The sequence below is a fragment of the Cyanistes caeruleus genome, chromosome 6 (assembly GCF_971803275.1).
Source record: "Cyanistes caeruleus chromosome 6, bCyaCae1.hap1.1, whole genome shotgun sequence".
In the NCBI taxonomy this organism is placed as follows: domain Eukaryota; kingdom Metazoa; phylum Chordata; class Aves; order Passeriformes; family Paridae; genus Cyanistes; species Cyanistes caeruleus.
Genome location: NC_141706.1, coordinates 42,413,765 through 42,435,808, shown reverse-complemented (window position 1 = coordinate 42,435,808; position 22,044 = coordinate 42,413,765). Strand labels below are relative to the sequence as shown.

The 22,044-nt window shown below is 35.9% G+C and overlaps 1 protein-coding gene across 5 annotated transcripts in view; it reads right to left on the bottom strand.

Annotated features, from left to right (window-relative positions):
* AKAP6 (A-kinase anchoring protein 6) overlaps positions 1-22,044 on the bottom strand; it is a 258,048-nt gene that overhangs the window by 194,338 nt on the left and 41,666 nt on the right. For all 5 annotated transcript variants that reach the window (XM_023929184.2, XM_086894836.1, XM_086894837.1 and 2 more), the window contains exon 2: positions 15,730-16,087. In XM_023929184.2, the coding sequence (XP_023784952.2) occupies positions 15,730-16,053 (324 nt within the window). In that variant the 5' untranslated portion in view covers positions 16,054-16,087. The remainder of the gene's footprint in view (positions 1-15,729; positions 16,088-22,044) is intronic.

Sequence of the window (22,044 nt, the reverse complement as noted above, 5' to 3'; positions counted from 1 at the left end):
CCTCTTCTGCACAGGCCTTCGGTAACCCTGGATTCTGGTTTGCCCTGGATTCCTTTGGAATTCTCTGGCTGTCTAACTATTTCTAAGTCATGTTTAAAGGCCCAGTCATACCTCCACACCCTCATTTGCCGTCCATTCTCATTCCTCCCCCTTTCCCCCCTCCCTCCCTCTTTTTTTCTTTTTTTTTTTTAAATTCATGGATCAGCTTTCTTGTTCCCACCCATCCTCATCCTTGCAGCAGTGGCAGACCTAACCTCACACAGGGAACCATGACAAACAGCTCATCTGACTGCGTGGCTCGGAGCTGTACTGCTCAGCCACTTCATCTCTGTGCACACACACCCAAGAGGAGCTTTTCTGAAGGCACTACCATCACAAACACTATTCAATGAGAGAGTTTCGTTTAAAGGAGAGTCAATGAAGAAAAAAAAAAAAAACACAAAACCAACCAGCCAAACAAAATCCAAGAAATTTTGCTGCTTTTGAAAATTATTTTCAATTATTTTTTGAAAATTATTCTACACATCACTTATCACAAGGGAACTGCTCCTTTGATATTGTAGAAAAATCCACTGGGGACAAAATGTACCTTTGAGAATTAAGAGTATTAAGAAAACAATGGTGGAAACAACATAAATTCCTGCTGTCCTTTAAAATATCAAAGGTATCCTGAGTTACATACAAACCTGAGATGGCATTCAAAACAACTAGCACCAAGCTAACTATTAGAGATATTCCAAATATTCAAAATACTATATAGGCAGCAGGCAAAGTCTTCAAATTTATCACAAGACCAAGAGCTGGAGATTTTGAATGAACTGACCATTGATATACTTTTGAGATGGTCAGCTCTCAGAAGGATACTGGAGTCACCCCAGTACCTGAATGCATACACACAGCTGAACTCTAGACATAAAGATAGAAATATTATTGTTGTTATTACACAGCTACCTTCCTACAGGGGAATAATTTTATGATGGAACATTTCTTATGAAGTACCATAACCTAAAATGATAAAATCTGAACTTAAATACATATATTTTCCATTTTAAATCAATTCCTGAACCTATAAATATGTTGACCTCTGTAGAAGTCTTAAAAAATGAGGGTAAAAGAATTTGATTGAAAGATGGCAGTAAAATCACCATTAAGGCAATTTCTTTTTTCCAGTGCTTAGTGAAAAAACAGATTAGGACTATTGACTTCAGAGTAGAGAGGAGAAAAATTTGACTGCAGCAGTTTTCCAGGTTTGGCCATAGTTGCTTGCTCTGTGCTCAAAGATTATATCCTGTGCTTCATTACCTGTTTTACTCAAGTCATTTGAACAGTATTATATAAAGATTTTTGGCTACATTTTTTTAAAATCATTGCTTAAAATTATTTCAAATAATTTCATTTAAATTTTTCTTCAGTTTCAGCTTCAAATAATTCTAGCTTTGGAAATATTGTATCTTCCCTAGGAAAAACATAGTTTTCATCAGTTGTTAGTATTTAAACAGGTAGCTACATGGGCTACAGTAGATTGTACCCTTTTAGCAATATGAAATAGGTTTTCTAAGTTAATAAAAATTGTAATTTTATTTATTTAATTTTTTAGGCAACAATGGCATGACACATTGAGATGTTATGATTCTACAAGGGTTTCCTCTGGTTTGGGGCTTAAACTGTAAAGTACTTTGGGAGGAAGAATAACTGAGAGTGAGTGACTCAGTTCTCTCTTTGAAACTTGATTCATACCTGCCTAATAGCAGGAAATCTGTTTCCTTTGAATATCAGGTAACTCCAAGAAGCACATCTCAGAATGTTTTTTGCATTTCTAGGTAGTTTTTCAATGTTGACTGTACTCCCTGTTCCAGGAGTGAGCAGTAGATGACTCAAATTGGGTGAGAAAAGCACTGATAGGATGGAAATGGACCACCACCCTAATTAGGAAATCTATAAAAATCCTAAAATCAAGCCATGGTGAAAGAAATATGAGCAGAATAATATACATGAGCTGACTTTAATAATGAAACACTGCATAAGAGGATAATTCAGCAGAGCTGGAAGGTTTCATCATACGTGTTTTGAAAGATCTTTATTACTAACTCTGCAAAATGGGACACATTTTCAGCAAGTTATTCTGGAGATGTAAAAGAGAGGCAGCCAGAAGTAAAACATCTGAGGTTAGAGTTAATGGATGAGTCATATGTTTTCCCTGAAATATAAATACTTTTGGAAGGCTTAGGTAAAATGCTCAATGAAGAGTGACACTCACAGTCAATTTCATGACTTGTGTGGCTTATACAGTCTAAATAGAATTACTGAGGGGTGTGTGTGTATTGCTATTATCATTATATTTATTTATTTATTTGTTATAATGAGGGGGTTGGCAGTTATTTTTAGGGTAAAAAGATTCAGAATTTATATGAAAGGCTTCTATTTTCAAACTTTCAACATCACTGTAACTTTTTTCAATTACATACTTTTGCTTGAGGTTGAATTCCTATGTTTTTCCCCTTGAGCAACCTTTTCCAACCAGACAGCTGACATAATTTGTATTATGAACTCAACATTTTTTATATAAAAGACTAAAAATGTAGTCCTTGTTTGCAACCAGCTTGATCTTTTATGAGTATAGCAAAATGACCTGGATAAGAAGAGTTAAGCTAGTTTCAAATTTTCCAGTTAAAGAAATCTTCACTGGAAAAAAAAAAATCTATTAATTTAATTCAAAATTTTACAAAGAAATGTTGGCTAGAAAAGCTTCTTAAAAGCAGAATAGGCTTTTTTCCCATGATATCCACTTTGTCTAGGTGACACAAATGTGTATGATTAAAAACAATTGTTTTTGTGATTCTCAATGGCAATGAAAGAGACCAAAATTCAGACCTCGTCTCTACTTGGTATCTGCTGATTCACACAAGTGTAGCTATGCATCAAAGACCTACACACAATTCAAGGTGGGTATCAAGAAAAGTGTTGGATGCATGATCTTTTCTTATTCTAAGATTTTTAAGATAAAATTCAATTTGTGGATTTGAAAATACCAGAATAGGATGGTTTTATTCTCTTGCAGATAAATAACCAAGTCTAAATACAAAAGTGTGAATGTTCAAACTTAATGAAGATTCAATCAACAGATAGTTTTATTATTTCCTCTAAAATTTTCCCCACCAAATCTTTATTAGCAGAAATGGTAAACATTTTGTTTAGAAGCAACAAATAGATTGAAATCAAAGCAGATGAATTTTAAAAGTACATTTATTTCAATCTACCTCCATAATTAAAAATTAAAGTTTAACAACAAATCTTCCAAGTGCTTGTCCAATTGCCTGTATTTGCATTTGTTTAATATCTTCAGAATAACCACAGGAAGAAATGCACCTATGTGAGGTAAAGAGATATAGCAGATATTAATCTCTCCTTTTGATAAAGAAAACATCAGTGAACACCACCTTTGGCATTTTCATTACTGTAATTTAAACTGAGTATCAGTGAGAATCACTTTTTTCACTGCACACCCCTTTGCTGCAGCCTATCTTCCATGAGCACCCAGCAAAGACTGAAGGTTTAATCTGTTCCTCCCTACACTTTCAAGTTTTTTCTTTCAGGAAACAAGGAATTGAATAGATCTGCTTGGAATGCACACATTGACTCCCTTGTTAGTCTAGCAAACAGCTGAACTGAAAACAGTTGGAGCTGCAGATTTCACTCACACCTTTCAAGCTTAGTGTCCTATTAATTAATCCTTAATGCATTACCACTACAAAGTATGAGCTGACATATTAAAATATATATACTGCAATTCAAAGACCCTAAGTGGAGTCAGACTTGTCTGTAATAATATTTCATCATCCTCCTGGTAAACCAACAGATAGGTAAGGTTACTGCAGAGGAACACTTCCTCTAAATTACATTTCTAAAATTTCACAGAGATCAAATAGAACAAATAGCTTTAACAAGGACCGCATTTTTAGTCTTTTCTATAAAAAATATTGAGTTCATAATCAGTTTTGGATTTTGCTCTGAAGGATTTAATAATTAAAAACTCTAAACATGGTCTTTCCTAGGAAATGAAAGGCTGGCTAAAACCAGTTTTCCTTCTCCTATTCCAAGTAACTGATTGTCACATTCTTGACATTTCTAAGCAATGAGATTACATCATTTTTATTTTTTTTTTAAGAAAACAGCTGTTACATCCAATATTCATGACCTATAAGTTTTCCATATCAAGTTATTCAGCTGTTCTTTCAGTCCATGTGAGTTGCAGCGAAATGAAACTGTGCAAAAGTCCAAATAGTTTTATTCCATAGTTAAATGAATGCACATATTGTTCCAAAGCAACAGAAAGAAAAGAAAACCTGCAAAAATCTTGGTCTTATCACTGCTTCAGTGGACTGGAAGCCCCTTATTCATCCCACACACAAAATCAGTACAGTATTTTCTTGCATATTTCACATTGCTTCTTATTAGCATTTGATGTGCACAGCTGTATGTGCTATGTGTGAATAATTCTTACAGAGCTTCATAGACAGAAATAAAGGAAGGGATAGCACAGAGATTTTTAAGACAGAGCACAGATGCTTTTGAAGATCCATGCCAGCTCTCATAATCAGCTACCTCAAATTCATCCTATCTTGTAATCTTTTTCATTGGTTTTGGTTTGTTTGGATTGTTTTGGTTTTTTCAGTGAAGGATAAGTACATTTGAACAACAGGAGTTTATCATGTTATTATCTAGAAACATATTTAGATAGTAGATATTTAGATGGTCCTAAACTTATCAAAGGAAGCTAAGCAAAATCATTAGTCTCCTTAATGCATAAGGACATTTCTCATTCCAGAATTTTATCATGCTGGGATTATAAAACATTTCCAGGATGCTGTTAAATTGATGTCTGCACCACTTCCAGAAAACCGATTTTGTAATAACACTTACCACAAAATATAAGTGCTCATTTTGATTTAAATGAATTGTGAACTGTAAGCAAAACAGAAAGAGAACTGTGCTGCTACAGAGAGAGCTGGATTTAGGGGCTGCCTGGGAGGGTGAGGGGTGATAACAGCAGTGATCTCATGGATGGGTTGAACTGCCATAACTTGCTTTTACTGCTGATTTTGCTGCCAGTTTATTTTGGACCTCGTACGAGGCATGTTGTGCCTGTATGATCTGCACTATGTCAAGTATACAGTGTAAACAACTTCAAAACAGCAGGCAAAACCAACCAAAATATTAAGTTACCCAGTGACCCATGCAAACATGAAGAAACTTTGATGTTGTATCCAAGCAGGAAGATCTGGGGTTATAAGTATCTCCATCTTCAGGGACACCCTTAATTTAAACACTACGTCCTGCTAGTGGTATTACCATGCTGGTATTTTTCTGACATAGAGAAATAACAGAAATTCACTGTAGATATTAAATGTTTCAAGGTAGAAAGAGTATATATTTATACCTAAATTATATACATAAACATATGTACCTAAATGCACAGATATTTCTCTGAGGGTTCTTCCCACTACAATATCACTTATTCACCACTACAATATCAAGCATTTTATTTTGCAAGTATGCTGAACTTGACACATTAGTAAAGACATTTTTTTTCAGATAAATATTTTTTTTAAATTTGCAGATTACTATTGGTAATGCTCCAAACTTCTGTGCATGTGATAGCAAACTTTTTCCATCCCTCCCTGTATCTTTTTTCCCTCCTCAGCAGCAAAGGCAGCAGCTGGGCAGTTCCTGCAGCTCCTGCAGCACTAGATGGTGCTGCAGCACAGCCGCAGCAGAACCTGCTGCCTCTGATGTCTGCTGGACCTGAATGTCTCACTGCTCTTTTTAATACTGAAATTACTGAACATGTTACAAAAGAGTAATGCCCAGGGCCTCTGGGGTTTTATGTTGTTTTGTTGTTTTTTCGGTTTGGTTTTTTTTTTCTTGTTTTAATGTAAGTTCCAGCTTTCCATGACACTATGCTTTGTGTGGTTTTCTTGCCCATGCTGTAAGAATAGAAATAAGGAACAAGAAGAAAACTGATACACATAATAAACACAACTAATTACACACAAAATAATTTTTTAAGCTTATAATTTACCAACTTTATCTTATACAATGAACAAAGAAGACAAATAGCAAAGACCTTCCTACAATACTACAACACTAAATTTGTACCTTTTGAAAGCAATTTTTCTAATGGAAATACAATTAAGTAAATGAGTTACAGAAGTAACTAAACAAAACACAACATTATAAATATGTTATTTACACTTTAAAAAGTAATTCAAATGTGTTATAAAACTCCCCATTTCTGTACTTCCATACAGTTCAACAGCGTCCCAGGAGTATAAAGTTGCCTATGTGTGCATTTGCAAAACTCTGTCTGAAATGTCCATTAGTTTCCTAGTTTTCTTTATATTCCTAAATGAAAAAATTTTGACTTTGTGTATTTATTTTTAATTTTTTACTTCTCCTGTTGTTTTTTCTGTTATTATTATTGTTTTGTTATTGTTGTTAATATTATTATTATTTCTGTTTGGTTGGCCCTGAGAAGTAGACTTCCATCCACTGGGTAATTTGCCAATTGCAACTGGTTCTGCAAGACAGCAAAGTCCGCTTGCTGGGAACAGTTTGATGTAGTGAGGCCTTCAAAGAGCTGAGGCATTGAATAATTGCTGTTTAATGGAGAGTTCTTAGAAATTCTTATAGCTATCTAATTCATAGTTCCTCCTCATTTGCTGTATTTCCCTATCAAAATTAAATCACCTCCTCTCCATAAATGCAAAAAGCTGCATTTCTTATACAAGGAGAAATTATTCAAGCATCAAGGCAACAAAATCATTAGTCATTCAATCATAACAACTAAATCTTCATCTTTCACATGGCAACAAACAAATCTAAGCATAAACCTCCAATAAAATCAGCAAGGTCAGATTCTAGTAACGCAGGACTGTGCCAACACAAAGCCAGATGCTGACTACCTGGATTGCTGCAGGAACATACCACAACTATACTCAAAACTTTTTGAAGAAAAAGCAGCTCCTGCACCCTAATACCTTATGCATTCATTCATTTGAGAATACTAGAAAATGTATTAAACACTTTAAACTGATTTTTTTAAAAAAAAAAAATAGTAAGGCCCCATGTGTAGTGATGTCATCTATTTCCCTCCATTTTTAATGCAGTAAGTTTTATTAAAAATGTGCTCTTTCTGACTCCTGCTCTTCCCACAGAACATGGTACAGGTCCAGGTTAAGAAAGGAAGCAGGGCTTTTTGAAGCAGCAATTCAGCATGGCAGCAGATGACTCAGCATTGTACTCAGCAAAGGACAAACAGGAGGAAAAAAATTAAAAAGGACAGCAATCAGATGGGAGTTTTGGAAGACAAAAACTTTGAGGGAGAGAACCTGACAACTGAAAGGAAAATAAAACTGGGGAGAGGCTGGAAAATAAAGCTAGTCACCAACAGCTAGAACATGATTTGCAACCTAACAAATAAAAGTCCCAAGCCTATCTGCATCAACATGAATTCTTGTGAATAAAGGAAAATGTCTTCTTCTGAAGTTTTTAAGACACCTATATAACATGGGTTTTTCCTTGGTAATTTTCAAGCAACCTCTTTAATAACTTACAGGTGCGGCTCTTTCATTCTGATTTGCTGTCTCCTATATCAGATAACACAGTAGCAAAGAAAATCCATCTAATAATTGAGAATTGATCAAAATTCACAAATCACACCCAAATACTGTGACTACAAACCTGAGCACAGTAATTTAAATTGTAGTGGAGATCATCATGAAGTCTTTGCAGCTCAAATGCTTACTTTGGTGATTTAGGTATTCATTAGCTTAAAAAAAAAGGAAGATAAAACAGACATTGAGAGATACTATAAATATTTAATTCATAATTAGGATCAAAACTGAATCTTCAACAGATTTGGGACAGGGAATTATTTATTCTTGCAGATCTCAGCTAAAAATCAAAAGTGTACAACTTAAATCGTAACGTGGTAAAAAAAAAAAATGTCTTCATCACTCATTCTACCTGAAGTTTGAAAGTAATACAGCATTCAGTATTATTTGAGGTTTTTGAAAGCAAACAGTCCTATTTATAACCAGAAATGCAATGTTTCTTTGGAGAAAAGAGAGTGGCTCCCTTCCCATGTATTCTATTTACCTCTGTTTTAATTCTTCATATTGAGCTGCTGGTCTAGATTCATAAACAAGGTGGATACTTAAAGTCCTCTTTGAAGAGAAGGTTATATTTGTAATAATACATATGAGGCTACCCATCTTACTGTGTAAAATTTGGTATTTTAATCCAATGGATCAAAATTATCTATTTCAAGGTAAGACCCTAGTCCTGTGTGAAAAAGGGATTCTGTACCTGATAACAGATAAATGTGTAGTAAACTGCTTTGTCTGCAGTTCAGCAGTTAAACTGGGCATCTGAACTTTCAGGAAGTCCCCATAAATACCATGTGAAAGTGCAGATGATCTTAGCAAAAAAAACATAGGCTAGCTGTCGTGGTACCATGTCTGTACAAATCCTATTGTATTGCCCTTGGAAATACCCCTCTTACCTTTATTTTTCATGAGTATTACAGTATCTGATAATATTCTTAAACGTCCAGATTGTGAAATTATTTTATTGCCTAAAAGTCCTGAATTTAATTAAAAGTATTTTAGCCTTGTCTTCTCCCTCAAAATACCTCTGGAAGAGCAAGTAAGAGCATTCAGTTTAGTATCTCAGCTCTATGGTGTTAGAGCATAGCTGGCTAATGATTTTGCAGACTTCCATTGGATGATTTTATCTGCTCAGCTTCTGGACAGTGCTGAGGTGCAGAAAGAGGTGCCAACCATACCTTTCATATGAGCTGATTACGTGGTGTATCAACCACTTTGCTCATCCCACACAGCTCAGTGGTCTGAAAATACAATTCTATTTCTTTATTTTGTGGGGTCTTTTGAATACTTTACTGTACCCAAAAGTACAGATACTTGAGACCATTTAAAATATAATATTTCTCTTTGCCTATAATTTCTTTTTCCCCAAGGGTACTAACAGTACTCTGTCCCATCAGGAGATTTTATTCTGTCAGTGTATAAATAGACACAGAATAACCTCTCACTATCTATGAAGCACAAGGTGAGCTGCAAACACAGAGATCTTACACACTTTAATGGTGCCCTACAGTGAACTGTACTATAGTTTCTCTAATACTACAGGGCAAGTAACTCAGAAGAATTTTTGAGGAAAAGCCAGAAATGCATGAGGAATAAGTGCATATGCAAATTCTGAGGTGGTAGTAGTGGCACTGTATTTCTGTTATGGCACTACAAACATACACATACAAATATACTTCCACATATATATGCCCATATGTGTCTATCAGTTATAAAAATAACATATTTCATCATTTCAGATCACAATCACACTGGAAATGCACATATAAAATCATATTTTCCCTATACATTAGCAGATAAACTATCATTAAATCTACAGAACCTATTCTGAAGAAATTTACTTTCTTGCCTATGAAATATCTGCATTGTTTTTTTTCATCAGAGGCCAATGTATTCATCTTAACACAAAGAGATGAAAGGCCACAGCAAAAGAGAAGACTGTACCCTGAAGCTTGCTTCAAGTCCCTTTTGAAGCATGGAGCCACAGTGGAGGGCATGTATGGCTCCAGAGCCAGCTGAGAATAAAAGAATATTGCTCCGACATTTATGTGATAACTTTTCTCAGCTACACAGATTATGAAAAGAAAGTACACTGCTCAGTGGGAAAGGGAAATTGCAGTGTACTACTAGTAGATTTTATATTCTGTGAAAACTTACAAATGTTTTGTCAGAACTTTGGAGTGCTATGATTGCTGTGGCAGTAGTGCTGTAATGCAGTGCTGCTTTATGCCTTTTGAATTACCTGTGTTTTCCAAAATGGAAACACTTCCAACAAAAAATGTGCTCCATCTTCGGAAATGCAAAGGTTAGAATCATAACTGACTACATGGAAACTGCTGTCTTTCTCCAGGAAATCATTTACAGGGAGAATCTGGTAGGTATTAGGTCTCCTTTAGCCTTCTCCACAAGAAAATATATAGAACCTGTGTGTTTTGCTGGTTTACGAAGGAATCACATCAATTCACAGTGGGGTTTCTAACAGCTATAGAGAACGGGATATCATTCTGAGGAGTAATTCACATAATGCAAGAGGCAAATATCCAAGGATATTTAAAAATCACCAACTTTCAGAACCTGTTCTTACTAAAACACAAGTTTTTATTGAGACATTCATGTGGCATTTTTAGCATTCAGACAGAATCATCCTATAACCTGAAGTTTCTTCTGTCAACTCTCCCATAATAAAAGCTCATAAGGAAATTTTAAACGTAATGTAACAAACTCAAAAATTTCTTACATTTTATGCAATTTTCTGTGCCTGACTGTGACTGTTCCCTTATGCCATTTTAGAGTTTTTGAAAATTTACTATAAGTGACATGTAATTATAAACTGAAAAAGTAACAAGCTTAGCTCCTATAATGGCTAAGAAGAAATACATCCACAAAGACTACTGATATATACAAAGCAAGAAAACACCTATGGATACCATAGTTCACAATGCAGATCAGAAATAGGTGATTGTTATAATACATGATAATATTATACCTTGCAACATATAGACTCACACAAATAATCAATAAAGCACTCACCACTAGGATTTATGTGGCGCAGCTTTGGTGTGTCTGCTTTTGCTTACACACATCTATATTTGCATAGATATTCATAAAAAAAATCTTGCAACAAATCACAGCAATCATAACAAATTCCCATTACTTACTTCTGAATAAAGATAATTACATACTGTCAATGACCACTCATTTTAAAATTTGACAGTACTAAATCTTACTCACACAATTGAAATAGCATTAATTTACGGTTTTCCAGGAAATCTGAACATCAGTATGTGTTATTATCATCACATACACAAATACTAAACAACACAATACATTCTCTCAGCAAATGCTTTGTTAATTTGCCCAATGACTTGACAAACAAAATTATTTCATCTTTATGAAATTTATATCATTACAGCATTGCATCCAGTAAACATTCATATTTTAATTAGACTATGATATAGGCTAGAGGAGACTGTAATAGGTAACATCTGTGCTGGAATTTGATAGTCACTTTAATATTTCTCTAGAGACCACTGGTAGAGCATATTAGCTCATTTTCTACAGCCTGTATTAGCATATTTTAATGTAGGACCAATATCATCCTCATCACAGGCAAATGTTCACCTTTTTCTCCTGACTGCTGAACAATCTAAATGTCTATTTTAGGACAACCTTAAGACCTCCAAAGCACTGCAGATGCTACTGTACTCTACAAACTCTCTGAGTTACACACCACCCTTCTATGTCCAAATATGTCACTGAGAACTAATGAATGCACCTCTATCCTTGGAAGAAATATCACAGGCTGCAGAATTTTTGCTCAGTGTGTCATTAGGTGTTTGCTTTGTTTCGGTAGAAACTCAAGCTGATTAAAGGAGCTGTTCATATTGTCCCTTGCTTTAAGGGAAGGGCTTACAAACTCCACACATTGTTCAAAATTCCTTTCCAAAGGCCATGTATATGGACCTCAAGTGAGTGAATCATGTAACATATGCCTTTCCTTTTGCCTTTTTTTTTAATCTGTTTTGCCCAAGCCCAGATGGAATATCCAGTGCTGATGTCCTACCACTCCAAGGAATATTCAAATCCCTTTGTCACAAGAACACTAATTCCAACAATTTTTATTGGTCATTTTTTCTGCCTCTTCAGAAGGAAAGTCCAAGCTTAAAAGGGTCCAGAATGCTGTCTGCAACATATATTAATTATTCATTTATCCTGATAAATTATGAAAGCCAGATCTTCCATTATCACTGGGGCTACCAGTTAAGGCTTCTACAGCTTTTAGCTATTTTTATTCCCTTGATACATAGATAACAGCAGACTAACCCAGTAGTGCTCACTTCTCAACTCACAGACAGGAGCCTCTTATTGTTTCTCAATTTTTTCTACTTTTCACTAGCTCCCAATTCTCTGAGCCTCTTATTTTATTCTAACCAGCAGCCTTCTATCTTAATTTGATCCAGCTTTCTTTAAAAGGCAACAGAATCTCCAGTAAAATATATATACTCTTCCTGTGTTCATGCAAAGCACAGTCCTGCGTCATCTTGCTCAGTTGCCAGTTAGCTTGTAGATGTGTAAGCAGCACAAGAACACCTCTGTTGCTCATTTCAGTGAAAGTATTCTGCTGCCTAAAATTTTGCATTATATCTTTAATATCTTGTTTCGATAACTTCTCACACTGTCCTCTTCGCCAGGATTTAAATTTAAGGAAAAAGAACAACTAAAAACTCTTTGTTCCTCAAAAAAGTAGAAATAGAGATAGTGAAGGGATAATGGTCACATGATATTTGATCTCTATCCAAAGTTCATGGAAATTTTGAGGTAAGGAGTCACAAGGAAAGATGAGAGATCCTGTCAAAAGATGTTTGTGACTGACCCAGGTATCCTGGAAAAAAATGACTGAAGCCTCTCTACTTGGAAAGAGAGACAACATCAGTGCCTGCAAAAAAGACACTATCATAGCATAAACTATGTTTCTATGTCGATATATAATATATGGTTCAGATATTTAAGTCACAAAGGAGGGGTGGAGAGCTTTACTCCAAAATAAGTTAGAAATAACAGACATCTCAGATACAGAAGATTACATGAGATCATCCCAAATTACTTTTTTTTTTCCAAAAGATAGAAAGCAGTTATAAACAATTTGAAACAGTAGGCCCTTCCTTGTGAGAGTTTAGGGATATAACGTAAAGCAGAACAGGAGTTGAAGCCAAGTTATACCTCAGAAGGATTAAAGAAAGATTTTGCTGTAAAAGCAAATATATTTTATTAAAACTATAAAAAACTAAATGGATCACAAAAGCATCTCAGCATTTTAAGACAATACAAGGACACAGAGAGCACTCCCATATTTGCTTGTAGCAAAACCATCACTTTTTGAATCTCTTTTACAATGTTGGTAACAGCTACATCAGATGTGTTAGAGCAATGTAAAAGTATCTTAGAACAGCTTGAGTTAAGAGTGGTGCCAGATGAATGACTAAAATAGGACATTCTGGGATCTGAAGAGTTACAGCTCATCCAACTATCTTCCTGAAGCACTCGTGTGAAGCTGAGCTTTCCAGGAAATTTCCCAAGGGACAATATAAGAAAAACCTCCCACTCATGCTATGTGGCCAGTTCTGAGAAAGGGCATTGCAAAAGTGAGGCAAACAAGTATTTTCAAACAATCAGTGGTGGATAGTAAAGCCCTAAGACATGCAGCATGAGAAGAGACTAGCAGCAAACACCAAAATCCCTAGGGAACAAGCCACAACAAAGAGGCAATGCTCTTGATTACAGAAAGAGCAGAAGCACAGACAGATCTGCAACGGAGATACTGAGGAAGTTTTCACAAGAGAAGATGATGCATGCTGAGCAGTTCTTCCAAGGAATAATATAAAGAGTCTGCAATGGCCTGGGTCCCCAAACCGGTCTTATCACCACAAGCCAACTGACAGCCAGGGGAAAGAAATCAACTCTAAGCATCCAAAACAAATAGAAAGCTTCATGAAAATGGAATCGGACGTCTCCTGGCTGAGGAAAACAAGCTATGAGAAAACGAAAAATTGTTTGTCTTGCTGCTACATTTGCATTTTGAAAATTATATTCAGAAATTATTATGTTATAGATTTTTATCCAGAGTCTATATAATTCATTTTTCTCATTATGATTGGGACAAAGGAGCAGAAAGAAGGCTTCTTAAATTTGCAGATGAAAACAATGAGTGTGCTTGGAGGAGATACTTGTGGAATGAGATAAAAGAAAAAAATATTAATAATGGACAAAGGTAAAATCCTACATGTAAATTTCATGGGTAAGAGAGAGGTGAAAAAATATATTGTGGGAAAGGAGATTGGGAGTTACAGTGAATTACAAACTGAACTTGAATCAACCATCTGTTTTGGAAAACAGAAAATACTAAACTGGTATGTATTGTTTGAGAGCTACGTGAAACACTTTTTCCAGTCTACTCAGCAATAGTCAAGCTTCACACTGAGCCCACTGTCAAGCCTGGACACAACAATTCCAGAAGGACACACATCATTGGGAAGTAGCCCTTCAGGAATATTATCAGAGGACAGAGGGGAAAAAATAAAAAAATCTGTATGAAGTTCTAGTTGTGTTTTTTGTTTGGTTTGGAATTTGTTTTGTTTTGTCTTTTGCTTAGTTTTAGTTAATTATATATTAGATAAACTATTCAAAATTTATCTGAAGTCTATATTATATTCAACCACATAAAATAATTTCACATCACTTGTTTCTACAGTCATATTTCTTTTTGTCTGTATACAGATTTAAAGGTCAGCAGGTCACAGAAGCTCTGCATTCGTAATGTGTTTGGTTAAAACTTTGCTTCATTTGTTTACATAGGTAAAACCCTTAGGAAAGTATTTTATGAACTCCCATTGGCACTTGTGACTTCACAAATAAGCTCTAAAAAGAAGAAAAACCATGAGGAATGCTATTTATTCTCTGACTTCTATTTATAAACAGAATGTATCAGTGGACATATGAGGGTGAGCTGTATGTACAGAATATTCTCATTTCATAGTCATGCACAGATCAGTTCTGTCTGTGCTCTGAACCAGCCCAAAGCTGTGTGCAAACGCCACCCACAAGCTCCACAGACCTCCAGTTACAGCTCAGCGCCACGCTAATACAGCCACAAGCAATTCCAGATCAGAGCTAGCACCAAGCCCAGCAAGATTTCTCATGCCTCCCTGCAGAAATACCTTTTCACAGCATCTGCTAAAACCTTACTGCACGTTGTGGATTTGGTCCTTTCTTTCCATCAAAAGCTGGTAACGTCTCCCCTAATTTTTTTAGAAAAATGGTGGGACCATTTAAAAAATTGAGATCAGCTCTCTGTTTGTTTAGGACTGATTACAGTACTGTCACTCTGGTTAGTGTTAGTATACAGTGTTGTATTTTAAGACAGCTTACAGCTACAGTCCTAAAATAAACACAAATAAAATACCATTGCACTGAGTATGAAGGAAGACTATGTTCGCATAAGCAGGCCTCAGAATGCAAGTCTGAAGACAGCTCAGTCTGGAGATAACCTTTGTGCTATTTTTGGAGACTGCCACCTTCAAAAGCATGCTTCATCTGCTGCAGCAAACCAGGCCATGCAAGGGAACATACACTTAAAGTCCCAGGCACTAATTATTTGAATTTTGCCTTGAATTTCAAATGAATGTCCCCATTTACTGGAATGTTAGGAATTTTAGTGGAATTTTATTTGGGAGTTTTAGGTACAGAAGCCCACTAAAATCAGCGGGAATATTTCTGGGTGTTTGTGAGATGTCCAGTCAGGTTACTGATAATGTTGTATTGCCTGCTTTTGGAGTATGAACATGTTCATGAATATGGGTATGATTGTTAAATTAAGTGATGAGCAAATACCATTGCAAAAATTAAGTGGTTTCTCTTATCTCCCTTAAAAGGATTTATTCACTTTTTAACACAGGCTGTCAGACCTGCTTCAGCAGTTAGGAGAAGTCTTTTTGTTTATTTTACTAACAGCAGATTTGAATGAGACCCTTTTTCTGAGAAGTCTGTGACATAAAATCCATCTTACCTTCAGCTGTACCAGGTGCACATCCACGTGCTTGTTCTCTGAGTCCTGCTGGACAGAGTAGGTCAGGTCCCGGACTCTTTCCGACGTCATCCGGAGCCAGGTCTCAATTTCTGGCAAGTGGAGAACAATCTTCCAGTCAGCCCCGGTGTGTAGAGGAGGAGGCTTTTCATACTGCTGGCCTGGGTCAAGGTCCTTCATGACATCCCCTTCCCCTTCTTGTTCCACTGTGGGAGTCATGTTGATGAGCATGGGAGAGGCATCAGAGGGCATCGGGTCCAGGTCTGGCGTTCTCATGGGAGAAAGCGCTACGTCCATGGCTAACATCTGGGAGTCTAAACCGTACTTCTTTCAAAAATAGCTGCAAAGATAAAAAAGAAAACAAGCTGCTGTTTTAAGACTAAATTTAGCAACAAAGTATTCAAAGGCAAGCAGTAAATGATAATGTCTGAGATTTATTGCACACCTAAATAAATTCTTCAGCCTAAAAATCTATGCTGGAAGGTCAAGACTAAACAGACTTTCAAAATAACTTTGTTGATTTGAACAGGATCTTTGTATGAGAAAAGTAAGGAATACTGCATTTCTCTCATTGTAATTTCCAATTGCAATTTCTCATCTAATTTCCAATCAACTTGGAAATTATAGTTTTCATTAATGAAAAATATGTTTTGATTTTTTTCAACTGCAACATAAATGAATAAATATTGACAAAGTCAGCAGGACTTTACTGAACTCCACAAGTTAATACGAGACTGGTATTCATAAACTAGTACATATTAGAACATATTCCTTGGCCTGAAATTTAAGACTAAACACAGAATATTTCAATATTTATTTAAATTTTCAAATTGTCCACTTGATTATTGATCATGTAAGACAAAAAATTAGCCAGCAAACTTGAGGAAATTATTGAGGACACTTGGTTGGTTTATTGTTTTTTGTTTAGAACTTTAAGTTCCAATAGTTTTTTTAGATTAAGAACTGTTACAATAAGCAACAACTCTAGCAAAACATAGATACTATCATTCCCAAGGTCAAAATACGTACCTAAAATTAAAACATAGTTTTATAAAGTGGCTTTATGAAAGCCCAAATGCTGTGTCATCAATATACACTTATGAGATCCACTGCAAAAAGTCAGTAATAGAACTTTTTACTTTGTACCTCTTCCTCTGTATGTTCTAATTACTTGTGTACTATGCATGAAGGCTGCTATAAACCCTACACATAAAAAAAAAAACAACAAAAAAACCCAAACAAACAACTTTACTTATTTAACATAAAATCTATAAGATTGTAGAAAAAATAGACCTTTCATTGTCAAATCAACACTGTGACTACTGACTTATATTCCTAAATATTTCATATGAAATCTCAGCATCCAGAGACTACTCCTGCAGGCAGTGAGAGTATCAGAGAAGTATCTAGTCACAGTTTTGCTTGCCATAGCCAGGAAGGACAAAAAATTTATATCTTATGTAAATTTGATTTTATTTCCTACCCTGCTACTACTTAGTAAATCAGTGCTTGCACATCTATCACACTAGCAAAACAATATACTAAAGTTATACTAAATATTAATACTAAATAAAAATTTGGCCCTTCAGAACAAAATTTTCTATCAGTGCAATGAAGCAAGGAAATGATAGAAGAATTCAAATATTCTCAGTTCCTGCTGTACAATTCCCAACTCTTTTAGCTCAAATTTCAAAAAATTATTAATTAAATGCTGTTAAATAAAAAGTTTTGCAGCAAAACTGGATGAAATTAAAATTCCAGGATGCCGAGTAGTTTTTAAGTTCATCTCTTTACATTGCCTATTTTTGAGCTTCAACTCTGTTGCCATAAGTACTCAGCCTAAATTGTTAGAAAAAACAGCGTAATAATATATTTGTCAGAGACATTGCTGATCACAGCCCTAGTTCTAGCACAGAATTCACCTGTTCTAGCAGCCAAAACTATCTCAATATTTTAAACATATTCTTTACATTATTTCCTTCCGAAAGTGAAATTTTGGTGAAACACACTTGGTCCTTATTTCGTGCATGTTTATTGTTAAACACGCCTATCAGAGAAACAGTTGGTTGTGAATCACTAAATGATACCAAAGCACAGGAAGAGCAGCGCTTGCTTGGTAGTTTTTTTGACGAAAAAAATAACCCCTGGCACTCTTACAGAGTTTTTTTGAGCATGACTCAGCTCTAGTAAGGACATTAAAGCAATTAGCAAACAGAAATGAAAACATGCTCCTGCAGAAGCAAACAAAAGCTGGTCCGTGCTGCATGCAGAGCGAGTTCTGCCTTTCATGCACTGAGTGTGCAATTAGCAGCCATTAGGAACCTGCTGACCTGGTTTTTGTTACCATGTGCTTGACTCTCTCTGAGTGGCTCTCCAGCATTACAGCTAATGCCTCCTTAACCCTAGAAGCTCTTAAAGTCAACTCCTTTACATTCTTTCCTTCCTGCCAGAAGGAAAGTTGCAACACTTCAATTAAGAACACGTGGAGAAATTTAAAAATATATCGTTCTTTTCATAGTCTTAAAAAAAAAAAAAAAAAAAAATTCCGAAAAATTCGTCAAAAGTAATAAAATCCACCGTGGATACTAATTAGCAAGGTCTGGTTTAAAAAGCCTTAAAAAGCTCACAAACGCCTGAAAGGAGAAACTCGCAGCTAGAAACGACCGAATTCCAACAGTAGGACACAGATTTCTTTAAATTGATTCTTGGCAGAATAAAAAGGCACCATCATCCAGCTACGCTGCGAGGAAGGATAGCGGAAAGGCTCTCCAAGAAGACTGGCATGGAAGGAGTGCGGGCACATCTGAGCTCCTGAAATCCCGGGAGAAGCCGGGAGCTCCGCGCCCGCCGCGTCCCGCCCGCCCCCGGCTCTGCCCCGGCCCCGGCCCTGCCCGAGAACCGGCTGCCGGCAGAAAGCAGAATATAAAATATTTACATTTTAAATGACTGCTTTAAATGCTGGCCTTACATTTTGTTCTGTTTCTGGAGTATTTTGTTTTTCCAGATTTTGTGAGATAAAAATTGTACAAATAGTGAATTGTAAACCACTACAATGAGTGTTAGAGCACATTTGAAAACTGGATAAATTTGTTTACAGGTGGTCTTTATACCTTGCAAAAATAAATCTTGAATGAGGTAAAGAAGAGATTTTTTTTCCTTCTAAGCATGACCTTATTGCTGCCAAAATTTTTTTATAAAACTTAAAAGCTATGCTCAGTCTCATTTTCTGCATCACAAAATCCTGGTAGCATCAATGACAGTTTTAGGTGGGCAAACCATACTAAATCACATTCCAGCTTTTTTTAAAGCCAAGCCTTTTGTGTACCCAGAGGAGTTATACAAACCAGCTGGTTTTAAATTTACGGGAAAACAGATGAAAATGCAATGTCAAATGTCCTGATCAATAAAAAGTTCATCTTCAAACATTTTCAGGGCATAACCTTATTTTCATTTGTCACAATCAGACTGAGACTTATTATAACATTATTTCTAAAGAATACTCCTCCAATTATTTATTTCTGACACTTCAAAATCTTTCAGTCTGCTGAAGGGCACATTTAAGAACCATACAACGCAGCTACCAGCTTGCATTCCTTCTGGTGGGAAAAAAAAAATAGATGAATCGAGCATATTTTTTTGGCTTGTGCTAATTCTTTATATACAGTCTTACATTGTCATGGATACTTGTATAAAAGGTGAGAGATCCTGTGTAAGCACATGCACACATATGCTTTCTATCTTCATCTTTAGTAAGTGCATTATGCCTAACAGATGGCTGATTACCTTCCACTAATCACACAGACAATCTCACTTTCCCCTGCTTTTCCACTCAGTCAGATGCTAACACTCTTATGCAAAACATAGAATGTCTGTGTCAACCATAATTCAGTTTATCAATCACCACCAGCCTTGAAAGGCTCCTTGCACTCGTTCTGCTCCCCACATCTCCCTTGTTTGTAAAGCACAGGCCACATTTGCTCTGCCAGCTATCAGATCACCCACGTTTTCCTCCTATGGCAGCTACCTCCTGTCACACAAACAATCATTAAGCATTTTAAGCCATACAGTAGTCCAGTCGTTGATCAGTGGTGCAGACACTGGGTCCAATGAATGTTAATGAGCTCTAATTTCCCTCACTGTCACATATTGTTAAAATCAGCCGTAATCACTATACAGCCACCTGTCTGTCAAGTAAATAATTTATTTCAATCTCAAAAATGCCACAAAAAAACTCCAAAGAAACTCCATCACTAAATAATTTTGTCTGCTTGCTGACTTTGAAATCTAATGATGTAAATTTCAGCATCAGATTTAACAAGCTGATTGACGCTGAATTTTCTTGAATAGATACAGTGAAAATGAATGTCTCACAGACAAGTTATATTGTAATGTCTTTTCCATTTCAGTAGTCTCAGGAATTCTCTGCCAAGTTATAGGGCTCATTATACTTTTCCTTGAAAATGTAATTAGCTGTATCAACTACAAAGATAAACAATGTCAGTGCACAAAAACCCTGAAATATATCATGTCAGTTATATATAGAGCAAATTGAATTTAATATCACAGCAAGCCTATCCATGCTACACTGATCCTGTTGCTGATTTCCTGTATGATTTAAGAAATAAAACTATTTCAAAAAGCTTTGAAAGAACTGAATTCTAATGAACCTAATTTAGGTTTTTCTTTTCATATCATTCCTCATGAATGTGTTTCAAAAATACTTCCTTTGCAATTATCTTATTATTATACTTCAAATTCTGAACGAATTGGACAATTTTTCATTTAGGACTGCTTGGCCTCCTATTTCATATGTGAGATTCTTAGAAAGTATATCTGATAGGGAGCAGGATGATACCTCAGTTTCTTCAGGATATAGACCAAAGAGGCTTGCACAGTAATTCCAATATTAAACCTGAACACTAACGTGAATCGGGATTACAATTTTTAATGTGACTGATTTAAAGTCCATTAAAAAGTCTCTCCCCAAGGCTTTTAATGGCAGCAAAGCCAGACCATCAGTTTTTAACTGTGGAAATCCAACCATGAACGTTCAGGTTCCTGATTACGTGATAAATCAGAATTTAAGACACCTCAATGACCCAACATAATCTTTGTTATCTATGGTTTCTTTTTCTAATACAAGGTGAAGGAAAATGTGGAACTTAAAAGGCAAGTGTTCAGCCAGAAACTGGAAATTATTGCAGCAAATCAGGGAAAGTGGAAATTCTGCTGGAGGATTCAGCAAAGGATCTGTCTGAAACCGGTGTCCTAGCAGGAGAGATTATGAAACAAATCAACAGTCCACGAGGTCTAGGCATTATATACCCAGGAAATCTCCAAGAAGCCACAGGTGAAACAGGCAAATTCCTGGTTGTGGTGTGCATGATCTTCCATTTGGAATTTCTTCAGTTCTTAGGATATCAGATTGTAAAGAAAGGTTCTGCAGATCCTTTCACGTGATTTTTATGCCATGAAAATGTGCAGAAACTTTAGCAGAAAACCACCATTTTTTAGAGGAAGACATCCCCCCTCCCCACACACACTGCATCTGAAAAGCTCACTACTGGTGTTTTCCAGCAAAATGCTTTTGACAAGATCCAATGCCAAAGGCTAAATGAGTCTAAAAAGCCATGGTATAAGAAGGAAGGTCCTTGAATGGACAAATAATGGAAACAGTAAACAACAGAATGAAGAACAAATGCAGATCACAAGCAGGGCTTGACAGAAACCTCTGCTAAACACTATGCTTCTCAATAAACTGATCAATGACCTGAAAAATGGCTGAAAAATCAAGCAGAAAAGGTTTGTAGAAGGTATTGAAATACTTAGGACAAATATAAACTCTGAGCAAATGAGAGACATCACAAGGCAAAAAAATTGAACCATAACATATCAGATTAAACTTAATATAGACAAATATTATGTATGTGAAAAAAAAAAGCCACCATCCAACCACAAAGAAAGTGAAGTCTTGCCTGAAGCAGTGCATTAAATTTATATACTCCTAGCTCATATAATTTTATGTTCTTACTAATAAAAAAGCAGGGAGACTGGCTGGAAATGATTCCATTGAAGAACTGCTATGAGGTACTACAGAAAAAAATTCTACACTACAACATATACAGACATTGAAAACAATTGTGTAGTGCCAGACTTGGACAGAGGAATACATTCAGAGAGTCAAACATTGTGATGGGCGGTTGTGTTTCCTGATCCTTTCTAACTCAGTACAGGTTTGCCCTGCAGTGAGCAATAGTGTCTGGGAGATGATGTGGTACAGAGAGATTAGTATTAAAA